Here is a 23,319-nt window from a genome sequence, read left to right on the forward strand (position 1 = left end):
CAGGGGAGCCTTCCATGCCATGCATGCCACCCATGACGTCTTAGTGTATTACCCACAGTAACCTTGGAAACAGTGGTGCCAGCTCTCTTCAGGTCATTGATCAGCTACCCCCGTGCAGTTCTGGGCTGATTCCTCACCTTTCTTAGGATCATTGATATGCCACGAGGTGGGATCCTGCATGGAGCCCCAGTCCGAGGGAGATTGACACTCATGTTTAGCTTCTTCCATTTTCTAATAATTGCTCCAATTGATCTTTTTTCACCAAGTTGCTTGTAAATTGCTCTGTAGCCCTTTCCAGCCTTGTAGAGGTCTACAATTTTGTCTCTGCTGTCTTTGGACAGCTCTTTGGTCGTAGTTGGAGTCTTACTGATTGTGTGGGGTGGACAGGTGTCTTTATGCAGCTAACGACCTCAAATAGGTGCTTCTGATTTGGAATAATAAGTGGAGTGGAGGTGGACTTTTAGGAGGCGGACTAACAGGTCTTTGAGGGCCAGACTTTCTGCTGATTGGCAGGTGTTTAAATACTTATTTGCAGCAGTAACATGCAAAGAAATTATTAAAAAATCATACATTGTGATTTTCGGATTTTTCTTTTTGGATTATGTCTCTCACAGTGGACATGCACCTAAGATGAAAATTTCAGACCCCTCCATGATCTCTAAGTGGGAGAACTTGCAAAATGGCAGGGTGTTCAAATACTTATCTTCCTCACTGTATATATATATATATATATATATATATATATATATATATATATATATATATATATATATATATATATATATATATATATATATATATATATATATATATATACCCACGTTTGTCCACACTGCCTTTGTTTTGGCCCATTATGTTAATTGATTAATTTTCTTCAAGTCAATAAATTACTGTAAAGGCTTATATATATATATATATATATATATATATATATATATATATATATATATATATATATATATATATATATATATATATATATATATACATATACATATACTAGCTGGGGTACCCGGTGCTGCCTGGGTTAACCTGTTTTAGACATAAGCCAAATGCCAATCATTTTAATCAAAACAATTGCCCAACATTTTTTTTTGTTATGCTGATGTCTTATAAATATAATAGTTAATGGACTAAAGTTTGTCCAGCAGAACTATAAGAGGTGGACTCCCCAAACTAAGTGGAAATACTTGGTTAAAAGACAAACACATTTGAAGTCCTTCATGCAGACTCTGTTTTGCAATCAAATTTATAACAAAATTACACTCAAAAGGTAGGTAACAGTAAATGTAAATATCAATGAATCAAAATTGACCGTAGTGGTGTACTTCACTGTTTTTACACTGCAATTTTATAAACATAAAATGAATGTATTCAGACAGGAAGGCAAACTGGGTTGTACAGGGCAGTCAGGTACTTAACAGTTGAGAACATAAAGTAGCTGAAAAAAGGGATTAAATAAACAGAGATGGCCAACACATATACAGGGCTGGAAATTTGAATCTGCCTGGTCATACCCACAGCCGGCTATTTTAGGGGTATAGTTTTTAAGACTACATATTATAGTTTGGGTGGGGTGGAATTAGAATTGACTACTTCATACTTTTTGTACTAAGGCTTTCTTGATGACATCATCAGGATGGGGGTTACATAAAAGGCTATTTCTTACATAAAAGGCTATTTTGGGGGTACTTTTCAGTTCAACTTTTAAAAAAATCGTACCAGTTTGTTCCCTATGTCATGAGGATTCAGAATATATATATAGTTTTTGGGCTACATATTATAGTTTGGGAGTTTATCCCGGACACACAGAAAGACAGAATTAGCCCTTTATGTATATAGACTCACACATCAACATTTACTTTTATCCTGTGTCCCTCCATTCAGATTCATTCATGGCCCTTTAAATGAAGTCGTTTGGGTTAGTCAGCTCCGTGTGGTTCTGAAGCTACATGTAGCTTCAAATGAGCTTGTTTGTCACTTTCTTTCATTTCCAAAGCAGAGGCCTGGTGGTATTATAAAACTGATATTATGCGGTGGTATTAAAAACAATGTTTATTGTTCATAGTAAACTGCTTCCAGTCATCAAATTAAATTGTAGATCAAACAAAGGAAGCCGGAATAAACACAACAGATTTTGATTAAAATATCTCACAATGCATTATTCAGCTGTGTAAAAGAGAAAAAGGATCCAGAGTCCACATCTGAATTGCTGCCAAAAACAAAACCTCAGAGGCTGGACCTGTTGATGACATTCAAAGCGTTATTGGAGATCTGCTGAAAAGGTTTGGTGTAATCCTGCCAGCAAACCAACCATCAGCTGTGGGTGAAAACACAACCTTCTCCATGTGGGTAAGAAGAATATCCAAACTGTGGGCACAAGGAGCTGGGATAATGTCATGAAAAACTCTACATACATGTAATTTTAGATCTGCTTTCTTTCATTTAACCTCCACATTTGGCTGTAAAATTGAACCGTAGGTTATGTTTGTCATGTCTACCCACCAAAGTCCTGCTATCTAGCATCAATGTGGACACTGGTGTCTCATATGCCCTCAAACATTAATCCATCTCCCCTTCATTTTGTGTTAAAATATTTTAATATTTTTTTCTGATTTTGCATTTTATGCTGATGGATTTGTTGTGATTCAAGGGTAGAAGAAGAATTGTCACATACCACCTTTGATGCTATTTCCAGATTCCATAGCATGAAGCAAAGAAGAGTCCTCCTGGAAGGTATACTACTTCTTCTTCATCTTCTTTTTTGGCAGTCCATCGAATGCGATGTTGACTGTTGCGTTAGATCTGGCAGGACCTCTGATGGGCCACGAGGCCTGGACAAGAACGGCAGAGCTGACTGCACTGGCAGCACATCAGTCCTATTGTTGTCACGGAATGTCATCTCTCGAGTGCTTTCTGATAGTGCTTCAGTCGTTTTCTCTTCATATGCTGTAACTGATTGCTTCACCAGTGTCCATCACAAGCTATTTCATATTTAATGATCCAAGGCCAGTTCTCGCTTACAGCTGGGTGGACTGGGAAAATGAAGTGTCTTGTCCAAAAATGGACCATTGGTCTATAGGTTAGCAGTCAAAGTCTTGCTACTTGTCAAGGCACCAGGACCAACCAGTGACCTTAGGCAAAGACTGGATGTCTTTGGTACTTTGTCTCTTGGGTATTGTTGGCATGAATTTGTGTCAAAGGAGCGGTTACTTAGGGAGACTCACATACATGCCTCACTGTTGAGGATCCCAGTGGCTGTAGGAGACCAAGGACACGCCCACGTTTCACCTGGCTGCAGCAGATGGGTGGTTACTTTCAAGAGGCGAGTATGGGTCGGTTGTATGCCTTGGTGGTTTCCATCAAGAACTTTGCTGATGTGCTGCTTCAGTGCATGCTCCCAGAGCTGACCTGAAAAAATCTAAGATAATTTAATTCTATTTCATATCAGTTTATTCGTACAGCACCAGATCATAACATCACCTCTCTCCACCATACATGATTGAGGTCTAGGCCAAGTCTGGTTCTGTTTTTTTTTTTTTTTTTTTATCTGAGTAGGCGCTCCAGCTAACGTAGGACACAGACATCCACCGTGTTACTTCCAAATGTAGTTCCACACTTCCAGCTTAATTACACAAACTGATTCTACTCCAGTACCATCATTAATTTTAATGCAGTGGATTTATGGTACGAGGGATCAGAGGCAGAAGATGTGAGTGGCAGCAGGATGGCGCGTGGTGATGGAGCCAGCAGACATTAACAGAGGCGCCTCGGGGTGCCAGAGGGAACACTGCTGAGCAGATGGCTCACTAATGGGTGCTAATTACTGCCAGGAATCACCGTCATCTTTGGAAAACAAAAACCTGGCTGCCTGAGTGTTTCTGCTTTCTTCTGAAACCTACTGGAAAAACTGTCCCTCGACTGTGAGAGTAACATAAAATTGCCAAACTGGAAAGAAAATGGCACCAGAGAAGGAACCCTACTGTATGGAAGGAACCCCGAGCCACTTCCTGTGGGACACGCCAACGTGTGATCAGAATGGATCCACAGTCTGTTTCAAAGAACACAGCGTGAAATGTTCTGAAACAACAAACTTACATTGGGTTTGTTTAGATTCATTTCAGCAGTCTGATTAAAATATGTGAGGCTTCACAAACACTTCAAAATATAATGTTCTTTTTCTTACACCAAGGATTCATAGCTCATAACACCAACTTCAACACCCAAACTATAGGTGGCGCTGTAGTTCAAAGCTTTTCTGAGAATCACCAAGGAAAGTAAAGGAAAACCTGGTTGTGTCCCACTTCACAGGCTGCATCGTTACAAAGATCTGGCCTTCTGAGACTGCAAAGATCTGTTTTAAAATGAGACGGTCTAGCCAATAGAGCCTTTTGCTGTTGTGTCATTAGCTAGCTTCTATTCCCGTCTCAACCTCCTGCTGCCTGGCAACCTTGACAAGCCATCATAGTGGGTAAAAAACCTGCAACTTAGTAATCATTTTTTGATACTTAAAAACATGGTTTCTTTACATTTGTGCATGTGGAGCCAACACTGTCCTTTTTTTCTTGCACCCATTTTTTTCTTGGAAAAAAATTGTGCAGTGGATTGTTTGGCCTGCAAAGGTTACACCAATTGTATCCTTTGTTTTCAAGGAAAAGGAGGGTTGCATTCTAAGGAGCCTTCAAAATGAGACAGCCTAGTTGCGCTACCTATGATGTATGCATCAAATGAATGCAGCCTTAGAAGGATACAGTCCCTGAATGCAGACGTAGTCACAGGTACTTTTTTGAACTCCTGTCTCACTCCTCCCTGTCAGAAAAACTGACTCTTGAACCCTCATCTACTACTACAAGCAACAGGTTCTTTTTCACGTCCCACAACAGCAAGTACTCAAAGTTCTTGAAATGAAGCAACATCTCCACCTGGTGGACATTCACCATTAATGCAAGTACAATCGAATTTCCCTATCCTAATAAATTTGCAGCTCTTTCCTCCACATTTGCATTGACAGGTATTACTGTAACCACAGAGAAGGACTTTGTTGCATAAACACAGCTCAAATCTGCACCCAAGACTCTGGAGAAACTTTAGCTTTAGCTCTGGAGCAGCTTCAGTTGCACCATGAGCTTAACTGGTGATGCAATAGACAGAATTTGCACTATCCCCATTTTCTACAGTCTCATACACAGAAGCCTTCGTAGCTCCCCTCACTTGTCTCTTTCTTGCACAGGCACTTAGTTTTTGAGAACTGCCTATGCTATTCAGATTTTCCACATAGTACCAAACTGTTTGCATTTCTATACTGTCCTGTATTGATGAAAAAATCATATAACTTCAAAATGATCATTTTAATATGCAAGATTTTCAACATCTTTGACTCACGGATTATTTACGAAGGCATATTTATTGATGGTCTCTATGACGGACTTGAATGGGATCTTGGAGGTCAGAGTGTAGCCATGTTGGACCATTGGCTCACCATCAGCGCCGTCCCAACAATCCACTGCACAGACACAAACACAGGATGGATGACTAAATGAGGATAAGCATCATGTCACAGTGTTCTTGTGATATTTGAGAGCAAAAGTATAATTTAGGTGTTTGGTCCACCTAATTTGACCGGTTTTCACAGTCACTACTGGTCATGTGATCATCAACGTCCCCTTCTCTGGATAAGCTGATGAGAATATCTACAAAAAGTGTGACCTGCTCTTTGTTGCCAGGTTGTGATTATACTAGTAGCAGGGGAGCCAGACCCCCAAAAGAGGCCTATTTAAGGTTTTAGGTAGTCATGCATGATATATTTTTGTTTGATGTATTTTTTGATAGATATGGTGATTCTGTACTGGGAAAAAATTGTAAGCCCTTCTGATCTTCTTGCGAATTGATGCTAGGGCTATAGGTTTGCCATTTCACCTTGTAGAAAAGTCAGCAAAAATATAGGGGTAGGGGAAAGGAAAATGCTTCTAGCAGAAAGTTGCAATAAAGAAAACCACAACTATTTGGTATCAGTGGAAAGGTTCATGCTAACTACTCGTAGCATGCAAATTGCCCTGGCCTCATTGATGACGTCGCTAAACGTCAAAAGGTCAATGATTTGGGGGTCAGGTGAAAATCTGCGGTACCTGCACACATATTACGCGTATTTTCTTGTGGCAATATGCAATGAGCTAGAAGTAAATGGAATAGTGAAAAATGTTAAGGAGATATCAAGGAAGGTTTTTATACCAAGAAAGTTCATATCTATTTTTAGATTGTACATTAACCCTTTGTGTCAAAATTTCACGAAATTGGAAAAAAATAGACATATTTCACCTCTTTGTTGTTACTGCTCAAAACAAATGTTTTTATTCATAGATGTTTGTTATTTTCTTTTTTTGCAACCCCCATTTAATCACTCCCACTACTTGAAACCATTGTCTGAAATTACATTGGCTCATTATGCCTGGTAAGCCTTTTGGAGCCTTCCAGGCTTCAGTACATCCTTAAAACAAAAACCCCTTCAGTGGATGGGGGTATGAATTATTGCCTTTCTCCTGCTTGACCAGGGCCGTGATGTTGATGAACTTTCAGCACTGTCCAAAAACCTTAGTGCTTTCTGTAAAGCAGTGAATGAAGCTTCAGCACAAACTGCAATGCGAGAGGATACTGAAAGAACCCAGGGTGTTGCTCAAGAAAACATGGGTGTGGTGAAAGAAATCCTTCAGGAATTTCTGGATGATTCTGGATACTTCCAAGGTATGGATTATGTATCTTGACATGGTCGCGATCCTCAAGAAATACATTCATGCAGAGCGAACCGGAAACTGGAACCTGCATGTCAAAATGTGCAAAGAAATGATGCCATACTTGGTTGCTGCAGGACACCACAAATATGTTTCTTGCCTGCCCCACTACATACAAGCAATGGAAGGACTGCCAGATACTGTCCAATCTCAGTTTGAAACAGGAAAGTTCGCTGTTCGAGTAAAGCGTGGTAAATACAATGGAGTGTGGACAGATATGGCACTGGAGCAAACTTTCAATAAAGATGCTAAGACAAAGTTGTTCTCTGACGTATCACAATCCCAAACAACAATCAGCAAGTATCTGAAGGCATTGCCTGAACTTACTTCAATCTCACCACAAACCCTTGAAATGGTCCACATGATGAAGGATAACATTCTGCCAAGCAATAGTTCATCAGTGAAAGAGGACAACTGTGTTTCAAGCATAATCAAGGTCATTAATCTCTAAGATAATCTCCTGCTTGCCTCTACTGGTGGTTGGCTCTCACTGCGGTATTGTATCACTTCCTGTTCCGGAGCACAGCGGTGTTTTGCTGTATCTGTTAGCTGTTTAATCTGCGCAGTTAGATTGATCTAGTTAACTAGATAACGATTTGTTTCATAGTGTAATCTTCACGTGCCTTAACTAAAGCACTCCCTCTGCTGAATCACATCTAAATTATTTACACATTATTCACTTTGTGTGTTTTTAGGAATCCGCTAGCTTAGCGCAGCTACTAGCTCTTAGCCGGTTTAGCATGGCGGCTTCTCCTGTCTCTCCCGCACTTTTCTGCTCTGGGTGTGAAATGTTTAGTTATTCCTCGGCCTCCTTTAGCAGTAATGGTACTTGTAATAAGTGTAGCTTATTCGTAGCTTTGGAGGCCAGGCTGGGCGAATTGGAGACTCGGCTCCGCACCGTGGAAAATTCTACAGCTAGCCAGGCCCCTGTAGTCGGTGCGGACCAAGGTAGCTTAGCCGCCGTTAGTTCCCTTCAAGCAGATCCCGAACAGCCGGGAAAGCAGGCCGACTGGGTGACTGTGAGGAGGAAGCGTAGTCCTAAACAGAAGCCCCGTGTACACCGCCAACCTGTTCACATTTCTAACCGTTTTTCCCCACTCGGCGACACACCCACCGAGGATCAAACTCTTGTTATTGGCGACTCTGTTTTGAGAAATGTGAAGTTAGCGACACCAGCAACCATAGTCAATTGTCTTCCGGGGGCCAGAGCAGGCGACATTGAAGGAAATCTGAAACTGCTGGCTAAGGCTAAGCATAAATTTGGTAAGATTGTAATTCACGTCGGCAGTAATGACACCCGGTTACGCCAATCGGAGGTCACTAAAATTAACATTGAATCGGCGTGTAACTTTGCAAAAACAATGTCGGACTCTGTAGTTTTCTCTGGGCCCCTCCCCAATCAGACCGGGAGTGACATGTTTAGCCGCATGTTCTCCTTGAATTGCTGGCTGTCTGAGTGTTGTCCAAAAAATGAGGTGGGCTTCATAGATAATTGGCAAAGCTTCTGGGGAAAATCTGGTCTTGTTAGGAGAGACGGCATCCATCCCACTTTGGATGGAGCAGCTCTCATTTCTAGAAATCTGGCCAATTTTCTTAAATCCTCCAAACCGTGACTATCCAGGGTTGGGACCAGGAAGCAGAGTTGTAGTCTTACACACCTCTCTGCAGCTTCTCTCCCCCTGCCATCCCCTCATTACCCCATCCCTGCAGAGACGGTGCCTGCTCCCAGACCACCAATAACCAGCAAAAATCTATTTAAACATAAAAATTCAAAAAGAAAAGATAATATAGCACCTTCAACTGCACCACAGACTAAAACAGTTAAATGTGGTCTATTAAACATTAGGTCTCTCTCTTCTAAGTCCCTGTTAGTAAATGATATAATAATTGATCAACATATTGATTTATTCTGCCTTACAGAAACCTGGTTACAGCAGGATGAATATGTTAGTTTAAATGAGTCAACACCCCCGAGTCACACTAACTGCCAGAATGCTCGTAGCACGGGCCAAGGCGGAGGATTAGCAGCAATCTTCCATTCCAGCTTATTAATTAATCAAAAACCCAGACAGAGCTTTAATTCATTTGAAAGCTTGACTCTTAGTCTTGTCCATCCAAATTGGAAGTCCCAAAAACCAGTTTTATTTGTTATTATCTATCGTCCACCTGGTCGTTACTGTGAGTTTCTCTGTGAATTTTCAGACCTTTTGTCTGACTTAGTGCTTAGCTTAGATAAGATAATTATAGTGGGCGATTTTAACATCCACACAGATGCTGAGAATGACAGCCTCAACACTGCATTTAATCTATTATTAGACTCAATTGGCTTTGCTCAAAATGTAAATGAGTCCACCCACCACTTTAATCATATCTTAGATCTTGTTCTGACTTATGGTATGGAAATTGAAGACTTAACAGTATTCCCTGAAAACTCCCTTCTGTCTGATCATTTCTTAATAACATTTACATTTACTCTGATGGACTACCCAGCAGTGGGGAATAAGTTTCATTACACCAGAAGTCTTTCAGAAAGCGCTGTAACTAGGTTTAAGGATATGATTCCTTCTTTATGTTCTCTAATGCCATATACCAACACAGTGCAGAGTAGCTACCTAAACTCTGTAAGTGAGATAGAGTATCTCGTCAATAGTTTTACATCCTCATTGAAGACAACTTTGGATGCTGTAGCTCCTCTGAAAAAGAGAGCTTTAAATCAGAAGTGCCTGAATCCGTGGTATAACTCACAAACTCGCAGCTTAAAGCAGATAACCCGTACGTTGGAGAGGAAATGGCATCTCACTAATTTAGAAGATCTTCACTTAGCCTGGAAAAAGAGTCTGTTGCTCTATAAAAAAGCCCTCCGTAAAGCTAGGACATCTTACTACTCATCACTAATTGAAGAAAATAAGAACAACCCCAGGTTTCTTTTCAGCACTGTAGCCAGGCTGACAAAGAGTCAGAGCTCTATTGAGCCGAGTATTCCTTTAACTTTAACTAGTAATGACTTCATGACTTTCTTTGCTAATAAAATTTTAACTATTAGAGAAAAAATTACTCATAACCATCCCAAAGACGTATCGTTATCTTTGGCTGCTTTCAGTGATGCCGGTATTTGGTTAGACTCTTTCTCTCCGATTGTTCTGTCTGAGTTATTGTCATTAGTTACTTCCTCCAAACCATCAACATGTCTATTAGACCCCATTCCTACCAGGCTGCTCAAGGAAGCCCTACCATTAATTAATGCTTCGATCTTAAATATGATCAATCTATCTTTATTAGTTGGCTATGTACCACAGGCTTTTAAGGTGGCAGTAATTAAACCATTACTTAAAAAGCCATCACTTGACCCAGCTATCTTAGCTAATTATAGGCCAATATCCAACGTTCCTTTTCTCTCAAAAATTCTTGAAAGGGTAGTTGTAAAACAGCTAACTGATCATCTGCAGAGGAATGGTCTATTTGAAGAGTTTCAGTCAGAGAGAGATTAGAGCATGCCATAGGTATTAAAGGCACTGCGCTGCGGTGGTTTGAATCATAGTTATCTAATAGATTACAATTTATTCATGTAAATGGGGAATCTTCTTCACAGACTAAGGTTCATTATGGAGTTCCACAAGGTTCTGTGCTAGGACCAATTTTATTCACTTTATACATGTTTCCCTTAGGCAGTATTATTAGATGGCATTGCTTAAATTTTCATTGCTATGCAGATGATACCCAGCTTTATCTATCCATGAAGCCAGAGGACACACACCAATTAGCTAAACTGCAGGATTGTCTTACAGACATAAAGACATGGATGACCTCTAATTTACTGCTTTTAAACTCAGATAAAACTGAAGTTATTGTACTTGGCCCCACAAATCTTAGAAACATGGTGTCTAACCAGATCCTTACTCTGGATGGCATTACCGTGACCTCTAGTAATACTGTGAGAAATCTTGGAGTCATTTTTGATCAGGATATGTCATTCAAAGTGCATATTAAACAAATATGTAAGACTGCTTTTTTGCATTTACGCAATATCTCTAAAATTAGAAAGGTCTTGTCTCAGAGTGATGCTGAAAAACTAATTCATGCATTTATTTCCTCTAGGCTGGACTATTGTAATTCATTATTATCAGGTTGTCCTAAAAGTTCCCTGAAAAGCCTTCAGTTAATTCAAAATGCTGCAGCTAGAGTGCTAACAGGGACTAGAAGGAGAGAGCATATCTCACCCATATTGGCCTCTCTTCATTGGCTTCCTGTTAATTCTAGAATAGAATTTAAAATTCTTCTTCTTACTTATAAGGTTTTGAATAATCAGGTCCCATCTTATCTTAGGGACCTCATAGTACCATATCACCCCAATAGAGCGCTTCGCTCTCAGACTGCAGGCTTACTTGTAGTTCCTAGGGTTTGTAAGAGTAGAATGGGAGGCAGAGCCTTCAGCTTTCAGGCTCCTCTCCTGTGGAACCAGCTCCCAATTCAGATCAGGGAGACAGACACCCTCTCTACTTTTAAGATTAGGCTTAAAACTTTCCTTTTTGCTAAAGCTTATAGTTAGGGCTGGATCAGGTGACCCATCACCATCCCTTAGTTATGCTGCTATAGACTTAGACTGCTGGGGGGTTCCCATGATGCACTGAGTGTTTCTTTCTCTTTTTGCTCTGTATGCACCACTCTGCATTTAATCATTAATGATTGATCTCTGCTCCCCTCCACAGCATGTCTTTTTCCTGGTTCTCTCCCTCAGCCCCAACCAGTCCCAGCAGAAGACTGCCCCTCCCTGAGCCTGGTTCTGCTGGAGGTTTCTTCCTGTTAAAAGGGAGTTTTTCCTTCCCACTGTTGCCAAGTGCTTGCTCACAGGGGGTCGTTTTTCCATAATTATTGTATGGCCTTGCCTTACAATATAAGGCGCCTTGGGGCAACTCTTTGTTGTGATTTGGCGCTATATAAATAAAATTGATTGATTGATTGATTAATTATAAGTTTATCAATCCATTCATAAACTCTGTTACTGAGTCCCTGACAAACATTGCGACAGGCGAAGTAGCCTCTTCTACAGATCTGGCATCAGCCAAAGAGAAAGGGCTTGCTGCACTTAAGCTGGCAGAAGAGAACGATGCAGCTAAGGTTGTTCCACTTCATCTGAAAACCTTCCTGGAGAAAAGCAAACCAGTACCAAAATTTTCAAAACTAAAGGAGCTCCATCAAGAAGAAGAGGATGTCATGCGGTCTTTGTGCTTTGGTCAAAATTTGGATGAAACACAGAAGATTGATGCATTTTCACATGAATGAACCAGATATCCTAGTTCCCTGTTTGACCCAGATAAGGATCACCCATGTGGCTTTGCAATGCGTAAAGGCAATAAAGCAGACTATCTTGTTGCCTTGAAAGAGGCCTGTGGAACCTCCTGGTTGTAATGCAGAACACGTCCAACAGATGAAGCCAATAGATTTGTAAGCAACACTGGTGTGATTGTGGATATGATGGCATTCATACAGCGCTTTCAGGACATGGGCTGCACTTATTTCAATCAACTTCAGAAACGTTACCTGCAAAAGATGGTTACAATGCTTCCAGATGGATGCCAAATAATCCACAATGTAGGGGACAGATATCACGTGAGCCCAGAGAGAAGCTAAAGCAGGAAGAACGATGTCGTTGGGAGAAAGAAACTCAGTCATTGAAGACCTTCAATTCTCAGCCTAACCTGCCCTTCCCAAAATGGAAAAAATTCATCGGGAAGAAAGAAAACAAGAGAAACCTTCTCAAGTTTCTTCTGGACTCATGGTCCAATGGACAGAATGATATCCCTGATAGAATTCAAATCATTGTCCGCAGCTTCACTGAAACTATAGTTAATTGGCAACTGACCTAGTCCAGGAAATGCCAACACTCTCAAATCCAAATCACAAGGAAGCAGACACCCTAATCTTTGCCCATGCTGCATTTATGATTAGAGAACAGAAAATCAAGAGGATACTCATTGAGGCAAAGGACACAGATATAGTGATAATGGGTATTTTCCATGTTCATCGGTTAGCTGGTTTGCAGGAACTCTGGATTCACAAGCACACAGTAACATCAGATGTGCACATATCCTGCCATGCCATTTCTGCATACCTGGAGGAAACATTCCCAAACCAAAACACAACTGGGGTGATCCTGGTAGCAGACATCCTAACAGGTTGTGACACAGTTAGTTACCCTTTCCGTATTGGTAAGAAACGAGCTCTAAAAGAGGTGCTGCAATGTATCAACTATCTTGGCCCAGTGGCAAACTTCGGTGAAGGTGTGATAGATGTCCAGCAATCTGCAAGTGTAGCAGATTTTGCTCAACACTACTTCTTTGCATTGTATGGGAAGAAAAGCTTCACTGGGACAATCGATGAACTACGTTGCCATCTATTCATGACCAAAAACGGAGACTTAAGATCACTGCCCCCAACATCTGATGCATTCAAACTTCATCTGCTAAGAGCACTCAATCAGTTGATCATTTGTAAAAAAAGCTACAGAAGTGAAGCCTACATTGCCAGATCCTACATTATTTGGATGACACATTGAAAATGGTACCCTTGTTGCAATGAGAATGACTAAAGATCGAAAGCCAAATTATGTCAGTACATCATGTAAATGTAAAAAAGGACGTTGCCGAGTGAGGTGCCAGTGTAAAGCAGCCAGGGTGAAGAAGTGCACAATTTCTTGTGCTTGCCATGGTCAGCCGGATTTATGTGATCTACAGCCACAAGAATAGTTTGATACATGTCATAAACAAGTCATGTAGGCCTACATACTAGTATTTTTGCATGTAGCGATGGCATTCTCCATCCGATGGTGCAACCCTCAAGATTCCATCAGCAACTCAGGTTGGAAAGGGTTAAAGTGTGTGTAATATCATTCTAGGGGTTACATTTGACATTCTTGGCATCTTTTCAGGCTGTTTACCAAGTTATAACATTCATTCAAACTGTTGTGAAGCGATGCCTCGAAAATTTTGAATAATATGCTTATTTTGGCCGATTTCATGAAACTACTCCATTAGACACAAGGGGTTTACATGCAATGTACTTAATAAATATTAACTTCCTCGGTATCAAAAACTTCCTTGTTATCTCCTGTGTGTGCTGGTACCACAGATTTTCACCTGCCCCCCAAATCAGTGACCTTTTGATGCCTAGTGATGTCATCAATGACGTCATGGCAATTTGCATACTATGAAAAGTTAGCATGAACTAAGACCTTTCCAGTGATATCAAATAGTTGTGATTTTCTTTATTGCAACTAACTGTTAGAAGCATTTTCCTTTCCCCTACCCCTATATTTTTGCTGACTTTTCTCTGAGGTGAAATGGCAAACATATGGCCCTAGAATCAATTCGCAAGAAGATCGGAAGGGCTAACAGTTTTTTCCCATTGCAGAATCAACCTACCTATCAAAATCCACATCAAACAAAAGTATATCATGCATGACCACCTCCATCCCAATATGAGGCCCTTGGCTCCCCTACTATAGTGATTAGTTGCCAGCTTTACTGCTTTACTGCTCCTTTAAGCCATCTGAGATTAAGAAGCTCGATTCCTTCCTCCATTGTTTAGTGGAAATAAAACAATGGCTAAGGAATAACTTTCTTCAGCTCAATGCAGACAAAACAGAGGCACTGGTTATTGCCCCTGATGCCCATATTCCAGGTATTCAACAGTACTTGGGTGACCTGAGCCAGTCTGCAGAATCAAGTCTTCGAAACTTGGGTGTCATCTTTGACAAAGATATGTCTTTAGTGTCAACACATTTAGACTATTGTAACAGTTTGTTTTCATGTCTAAACAAGAAGGAGTTGTGTTGACTGCAGTTGGTACAGAACTCTGCAGTGAGAATTCTGACACAAGCCAACAGGAGGACTCACATTTCCCCAATTTTAAAGGAGCTTCATTGGCTGCCAGTGTCCTACAGGATCAATTTTAAAATTTTAGTTTTAACCTTTAGAGCTCTACATAGTCAGGCGCCTTCCTATATCTGTGACCTCATCCAGCCTTATGCCCCTGCCAGGGCGTTGAGGTCTGTGGATCAAAATTTGTTGATGGTTCCACGCACCCATTTTTCAACCACAGGAGAGCGATCCTTCCAGACTGTTGCTCCCAGGCTTTGGAATGGTCGCCCGCTCTCTCTGCGCTCACTGGACTCTGTTGACACTTTTAAAAGCCAACTTAAGACCTTCTTTTTTATACAAGCTTTTGCTTAGGTTTTGGGCTGCTATGCTATGTTTTTAAATGTCTTGGCCACTGTGTGGTGTATTGTGTGGTGTATTGTGCTTTTTATGTTGTGAAGCACCTTGTGGCTCTTGTCTGTGAAAGGTGCTATACAAATAAAATTTACTTACTTACTTAATTGCTTTTGACTGTTTTTCTTTTGTGACTAGAGACGTTTGAGTCTCCACATTTGAATTTGTTTATATTTAAACACTTGATCAATCTAATTAAACTCAACGAAAGAGTGAGTCTCAAATTTTCTTGAATCACCACATGATGGGAAATTGTGCCGTTAGCTTTGAGTCCACACCTGCTTTGGTCAATGATACTGTATTCAAATATTACCAGAACTGTTCCCTGTTTATGGAGTAAGGAAACATTAGAGGAATTCCCAATGATGAACTGGGGAAACCCCAACAACAAAAATACGGCTGATCTTGGTCATGAGTCTTATGTGGCTAGAAGACTAAAAAAAAAAAAAGTCCCCATTTTATGGAACAAAAACAGTTTAATGTGTTAATATTTCCTAGAAGTCCTGTATAGTCCCTGAAGCTCATTGGCACTGGTGCTTATCTCCAGATTCTGGAATTTGAAGCACATGAAAGTCTACAACTCCCCTTGAACACGACGCCAGTCCAACTCAGGTTTCTACTCAAGCCCATTTACAGCTGGGTGAACTTAGACAATGAAGTCTTGTCCAAGAACACGTAGTGTGACCAAGAATCAAACTCCATAACTCACTAAATGCTACTAAATTTTGATGATGCATAACTCCTCAGAAAAACAAGGATGGAGCAACAGGCTTCAAGATGTTACATGAACGTCCTGGCTGTGAAAGTAGTTATATGATGGTGCCATGTCATCGTCATCATCATCATCATCATCATCATCATCATGACCTTGACCAGCTGACACGTCCTGCACGATTCTTTACCACATGGTTTTGTATCCTGTAGCAACACTAAAGGGACAAGTACTGTATTTATCCAATTTATCATTTTGTGGTTTACAGTACTTTTTAAAATTACTTTATTTTTTGAAAGTGTTTTCATAAAAGGCATCATTTTTAGAATTTCTGTACAGGGTAGCGTTTTCCTCCAGAGGAACAATAAAATAATCTTCAAAGTGCTGAGTGCTTTTGTTGGATCTGTATGTTTTTTAATATTTTAGTGTTAAGCCGTTTGTGTTTGACAGTTATATTCGAGTGTTAAGTTGAAGAGTAACTGTTTGTGTAAAAAAAAAAAAAAAAAGCAAATAAACAAAAAACAGTTACAATAAATTTGAAGTGCTGAATATTATTGTCTTGGGGAGGCTCCACTGGTCCGAACCTCTATATATTATTTGATGGTGTACATTACAACCCGAAACTGATTTTAAAGTTCACCTTAACCCTAACAAGGACTAGTGGAACCTAGGACTAGGACTAGTGTACCCTAGGACAAGTGGGAAGTTCTCATTGTCTCAAAACAACACCACCTCGTGGCTGAAAAGAAGTTTTTTTTTTTGCACTCCTGCACTTGAACTCTGAGTTATTAAAATTAATGAAAATAGTTTTGATTATTTGTAGCTGTCAGATAGTTCACAAGGAGACGTGGATGAAGCTGTTTTTGCAGGAGATCCATGGTCCCAGTCTTTAGTGCAAGTGTTTCAAGTCTTGCTGTACAGTTGTGATACTTGGACCCTATCCAGTGACCTATAAGGTGATGGCTTCATGTCTTTGGTGCAAATCCCCTGTGAGGGTCCCAGTTGGCAAAGACACAACAACCACGTGGCGTGCTATCCTGAATCTGACCGAGCACACAGGTGCCACAGTGTAGAGAACCGCAGCAACTGGAGAAGGCCAAGGACATGCCAACATTTCACCTGGCTGCAGTGGACATATGGTTCATTTCGGGAAGTGGAGACAGACTGGTGGTCTGCCTGGGTGGTTGCCATCCATGATCAATGCTGTGGTGCGGTGGTTGCATCAATGTGTGGCACCAAGGCGTGCTTCCAGACTTGACTTGATCACATTCTGACTCAAAATAATTATTTTCTCCACAACACTACAAACCTACCTTGGGTACTGGATGGCAACCACCCAGGCAGACAACCAGTCCATTCCTACCTCTCAAAAATAACCATCTATCTGCCGCAGCCAGATGAAGCATGGGTGTGTCTGTGGCCTTCTCCATTATTGGGGTCTTCTGCTGCGTTCACACCGGGCGCGACGTGAGCGACAGCAGCGACAGGTTGTCATGTAATCCCTGTGGAACGACGCATTTTGGTGCCAAGTCACGCAGCGCGACACGATGGACGCGAATGAAGCGACGCAAGTGAAGCAATTTAGAGCGATTGCCGCGTTTGTGGCGCAATATTGCATCGCATCACGTCGCGTTGCCCTCCTCCCTAAGTTGAAAAATCGGAACTTTTTCGTCTCGTCACGCCGCGATGACCAATCAGGGACTGAATATGTAATGATGTAGAGATGTCTGGAGATTGACTGAAGATGTGAACATGTCCTGTCTCTGGTAGCAGCCTGTGAACAGGACTTATGTCTCTTTTGTCCTTTATTTCACAATTATGACAGAGTTTTTGGAGCGAGCAGCAGCACCACAGCAGCGGGATTGGAGTTTCTTTTTCTTTGTATTTTACATGCGCGCGCGAGCGAACCGTCCATGGAGATTATTTTACTTATTAACTACACACATGTATAATAAAACAAATGGTGAGTGGTTTCTAAACACAATTATGACAGAGTTTTTGGGAAAGAGCGAGGAGCAGCCCCGCAGCAAGCAGCGGAGTGTCTTTTTTTCTTCTCTTTACGTGCGCGCGCGAGTGAATTGTCTGTGGAGAATATTTTATTAATTAAATCAAATCTAATCAAATCAATTTTATTTATATAGCGCCAAATCACAACAAACAGTTGCCCCAAGGCGCTTTATATTGTAAGGCAAAAGCCATACAATAATTACAGAAAAACCCCAACGGTCAAAACGACCCCCTGTGAGCAAGCACTTGGCGACAGTGGGAAGGAAAAACTCCCTTTTAACAGGAAGAAACCTCCAGCAGAACCAGGCTCAGGGAGGGGCAGTCTTCTGCTGGGACTGGTTGGGGCTGAGGGAGAGAACCAGGAAAAAGACATGCTGTGGAGGGGAGCAGATATCAATCACTAATGATTAAATGCAGAGTGGTGCATACAGAGCAAAAAGAGAAAGAAACACTCAGTGCATCATGGGAACCCACCAGCAGTCTAAGTCTATAGCAGCATAACTAAGGGATGGTTCAGGGTCACCTGATCCAGCCCTAACTATAAGCTTTAGCAAAAAGGAAAGTTTTAAGCTTAATCTTAAAAGTAGAGAGGGTGTCTGTCTCCCTGATCTGAATTGGGAGCTGGTTCCACAGGAGAGGAGCCTGAAAGCTGAAGGCTCTGCCTCCCATTCTACTCTTAAAAACCCTGGGAACAACAGGTAAGCCTGCAGTCTGAGAGCGAAGCGCTCTATTGGGGTGATATGGTACTATGAGGTCCCTAAGATAAGATGGGACCTGATTATTCAAAACCTTATAAGTAGGAAGAAGCATTTTAAATTCTATTCTGGAATTAACAGGAAGCCAATGAAGAGAGGCCAATATGGGTGAGATATGCTGTCTCCTTCTAGTCCCTGTCAGTACTCTAGCTGCAGCAATTAACTACACAGATGTATAATAAAACAAATGGTGACTAGTTTCTAAACACAATTATGACAGAGATTTTGGGGGAAGAGCGAGCTGCAGCCCTACAGCAGGCAGCAGAGTTTCTTTTTTTTTTAAATTGTTTACATGTGCGCGCGTGAATGGGACAGGAGGTCCTCAAACTGGGTCCCGCAGAGGCGGAAGGACCCCCGAAAGCGGCTGTCATCCAGACGCAGCTCCTGCAGCAAATAGTGATACTCCCTGAATTGGGAATGTCTCATGACGTTTGTCAGCTTTCCACAACAACTCGCTCCGTTGACTGACAACCAGAGCTGGCGAGCGGAATGGAAGCTCCACCTATTTAATGACGCAACAAGGGCGAATTTTCGCAGCAAAAGCAGAGCGACACACCGGGCGATGATGGTGCGTATGTCGCCACGCGACCCCCGCAAATTTGTAGCGTCTGATCGCGCCAAGTGTAAACACAGCATTAAATGCTCAGGTGCATGGATCAAAAGAGAAATGAGCAAAATGACCAAAATGTTGAAGCTGACGCTCCCTCACAAAGTGATCCTCCTCATCCTAATCTCTCTTAGTAACTGCTCGTGTGATGCAAAATTATTTCAGCAATACCCACGGATCCTCCAAAGACACCTAGTACCAAAGACATCCAGTTGTCGCCTCAGGTCACTGGTTAGTCTCCAACCTTCACAACAGGACCCTAAAGACTTGGACCGTTGTTCTCCTGCAGATATCGGCATCACCACACCCCTCTGTCCAGCGAGCTCATGACTTCATAAGCTCTTCCCAGGTGCCTCTCAATGTCAAAGGCCGAGGACTCAGAGACACGAACGTCTGTGATGTGTGTTGTTTGAGCTGTTTACCTTCGACACAGCGGCAGCCAGACTGCAGCACCCAGGCGTACATGTCGGTCTTGGAGTGGGAGAGCAGCTGATCTCCGGTCAGGTACGTGTTGTGAGATGAGGCGATGAAATAGTTACTGAGAGGCTGGTCCATGTCCTGGTTCACCTGGTGGTGTAAAGGGTTGAAAATGTCGCATGTTGGACTGCGCATGAAACTGGTAAAAGCTGAAAGAAAACACATTTGAGCAGGAAATAAATTTAGGAAAACAGACGCTGTACTGCAGAAAGGACTGCAGCTAACAATTACTTTCAAAATCAATGAATCAATCATTTTCTTTGTTAGTTGATTAGTCGCAAGGTCAATAAAATGTCAAGAAAATAAAAATAAAAATTGTTGATGATTGGTATCCAGAACCCAAGATGTCAAATGTCTTGTTTTGTCCACAACCCAGATATATGCAGTTTACTGCCAGACAGGATGGACTGCATTTATATACTGCTTTTCCATCTCCATCAGACACTCAAAGAGCTTTAAAATAATGCCTCACATTCACCCCGATGTCAGGCTGCTGCCATACAAGGCACCCACTACATACTGGGAGCAACTAGGGGATTGAGGACCTTGTCCAAGGGTCCTTAGTGATTTTCCGGTCAGGCTGGGATTTGAACAGAGGATCCTCTGGTCTCAAGCCCAACACTTCACCACTAGACCATCAGCTCCCCCAAACTGATTTTAAAATTCACCTTAGCCCTAACCAGGTAGTGTACCTCAGGACAAGTGTTAAGTTCTCAGGAGTGAAACAAGGAGCAAAATAAACCAAAAAATATTCACATTTACGATGTTGGAATCAAAGAATTTGGATTTTTCTTAAAAAAAAAAAAAAACACAACAATGAATCAATTATCAAAATAGTTACTGATTAATTTAATAGTCAATTTATAATCAACTCTAACTGCAGAAATTGTCACATTTTTAGGGATTCTTTGTTGTTTTGGTTATTATTCATTTTAATTAATTGAACAGTAACATCATTCATTTTCTGGACCTACACGGTGCTGTTCAGGATCACGGGGGGCTCGAACCCATCCCAGCAGTCACTGGACAACAGTGACCGCTCCTACGGTCATTGTCAGAGTACCAATTCACCAAATCTGCATGACTTCAGAAACAGGAGGAACCCGGAGCACCTGGAGGGAACCCACGCAAACACGGGGAAAACAGGCAAGGACCAGGGTGTGTTCAAACCTGCGACCCTCTCAATGTGCTACTGTACTGTTTGGCCGGCGATCACCTTAGTATTTCCTGTTTTTGTTGTTGTTTAATGCTGACAAATTATACTGTATTTCTTGTCTTTCTGATGCCTGATTGTTTTTTCTCTCTGTTTAAGGTGCAGCTCCATCCAGAGGTGGGTGTGGTATTTGTGCTAGAGATCCTCCTGTCCTGTGCACCAACAGCATTTCCTGTATATTCATTTTGTGAATTGTTCTGTTTCTGTGAATTGTTCTGTAATTTAAGTCTGTAGCATGGCCCAAGCAGAGGGTCACTCCTTTGAGTCTGGTCTGCTTGAGGTTTCTTCCTCAGAGGGAGTTTTTCCTTACCACTGTTGCTTTGGGGGTTGGTAAGGTTGGACCTTACGTGTGTGAAGCGCCTTGAGACAACTCTGTTGTGATTTAGCGCTATATAAATGAAAATAATTTGAAAAAAAACTTTAAAAATACTGTACTGCCCACGGCATCATTTATTCAGAAAAATGTTGTTAAAAGGGAACTTTGGGATTTTTCAGCCTCAACTCCATTTTTATTATTATTGTTTTAGGTGTTTTTTGATTCATTGTCTTATTCATGACAAAAACAGAGAAAATCAGTCCACTATATCTAAGAATGAAAATCCCATCACAGGCTAAACGGCTACAGAGTGTGAAGTTGCAGAGCAAACTAAAAACACTGACAGCAGGGCTGAGAATTTTCCGTGGATCCACTTGCCAACTTTTCTGGATTTCTGGGCCATTCCTGAAATCAGCGTGAATCCGTTGGGGGGGTGCGTAGCAGGGCCAGCTGCTGCCCCCTCCCTTCCTCTGCCCCCCCAGACAGATTCTATTACAGTAAGACCCCAACATACAAAAAATATAAAATGGAAATTCATGAAATTAGGTCTCTGTGGTGGCCCCAAAATGCCTCTAAAATGCTCAAAACCTGTGGCCCCCTGCCAGGGGCAGCACCCCTGGACCCTGCTGGGGGCCTACGTCCACCCTCACACCCCCGCCAATTTTCAGAGTTTTTTTTCTTTAGCCATTCTCATCCCTGTGACAGAGAACTGCTTCCTGTCATCACTGAACAGGTGGAAATGGAAGGTTTTGGACTGAATTGTTTCAACTCATCCTTGTTAATAATATTTTATTTGTGGAGTGCTTTCAGTTCAGTTCAAGTAAAAGAAATTCACCGTGCTTTAAACCGACAACTACACATCATTAGTGCCTTATGGCCCAGTCACATGGCATATGACGATTCCTGAACAAAGGGAAAAAAGTAAAAAAGTCACAAATCATCAAGAAAAGGTGGATGAATGAGCTTTTGACTTTTCCCATCACCGAATGGCCTGCAAAACAAGAGCACAAAACGAACAAAATGATACTGAAGCTAACGTTGATCTCCACGCTTTAAACGAAACGTGCCTGGAGCCACTGTTGGAGCAGTGTGTGTCTGCATCCTGCTCTGCATTCCAGGACTAAGTGCTGGGATGGACCTCTGTAGTACCTGAGTCCTGGAGAAGCTGCAAACAGAAGCGCGTGATCCGACCCACTGTGGAGATCTGTGCGCATGTCGGTGGAGCCACCTGCTCTGGTTGCTTGTCCAAAACAACAGAGGGATCATCTCCTTCATCATCAGAATCCTCACTGTTTAGACTGAAGACATGCTGCACGCTCCATGTTGCTTCAATTAAAAAAAAACCGTGGTGGCTGCTGTATCACTGTATTACAACCACAATCCCAATGAAGTTGGGACGTTGTGTGAAATGTAAATAAAAACAGAATACAATGATTTGCAAATCCTCTTCAACCTATATTCAATTGAATACACCACAAAGACAAGATATTTAATGTTCGAACTGATAAACTTTGTTTTTGTGCAAATATTTGCTCATTTTGAAATGGATGCCTGCAACACGTTTAAAAAAAGTTGGGACAGGTGCAACAGAAGACTGGGAAAGTTGACGAATAATCAAAGAACACCTGTTTGGAACATTCCACAGGTGAATAGGTTAATTGGAAACAGGTGAGTGTCATGATTGGGTATAAAAGGAGCATCCCCAAAAGGCTCAGCCATTCATAAGCAGATGGGGCGAGGATCACCACTTTGTGAACAAATGCATGAAAAAAAAATAGTCCAACAGTTTGAGAACAATGTTTCTCAATGTTCAATTGCAAGGAATTTAGGGATTCCATCATCTGCACAACTGCAATGTTCTATTTTCTGGTTTACCGCAGTCTAGCATTAGGGGTCTCCAATTGGTTCAAAATGCTGCAGCCAGACTTAGGACACAAAGCAGAAAGTTCGACCACATTACACCCATTTTGGCATCCCTTCACTGGCTTCCCGTCCCAGTGAGATCAGATTTTAAGGTTCTGCTACTAACCTATAAAATTATTCATGGACTGGCACCTCCCTAACTAGCTGACCTAATTAAACCTTCCGTACCGGCCCGGGCTTTACGTTCTCAGGGTGCAGGACTACTTTGTGTCCCTAAGGTGAATAAGAAGTCTGCGGGTCACAGAGCTTTCTCTTAT

General features: G+C 41.6%; 1 protein-coding gene across 5 annotated transcripts in view; it reads right to left on the reverse strand.

Annotated features, from left to right (window-relative positions):
• Window positions 1-23,319, reverse strand: part of LOC117509407 (1-phosphatidylinositol 4,5-bisphosphate phosphodiesterase eta-1-like) — a 277,298-nt gene that overhangs the window by 81,610 nt on the left and 172,369 nt on the right. For all 5 annotated transcript variants that reach the window (XM_034169076.1, XM_034169077.1, XM_034169078.1 and 2 more), the window contains 2 exons: window positions 19,556-19,759; window positions 5,383-5,503 (listed from right to left, as the gene is read on the reverse strand). In XM_034169076.1, the coding sequence (XP_034024967.1) occupies window positions 5,383-5,503; window positions 19,556-19,759 (325 nt within the window). The remainder of the gene's footprint in view (window positions 1-5,382; window positions 5,504-19,555; window positions 19,760-23,319) is intronic.

Source organism: Thalassophryne amazonica, chromosome 4 (assembly GCF_902500255.1).
Source record: "Thalassophryne amazonica chromosome 4, fThaAma1.1, whole genome shotgun sequence".
In the NCBI taxonomy this organism is placed as follows: Eukaryota; Metazoa; Chordata; class Actinopteri; order Batrachoidiformes; family Batrachoididae; genus Thalassophryne; species Thalassophryne amazonica.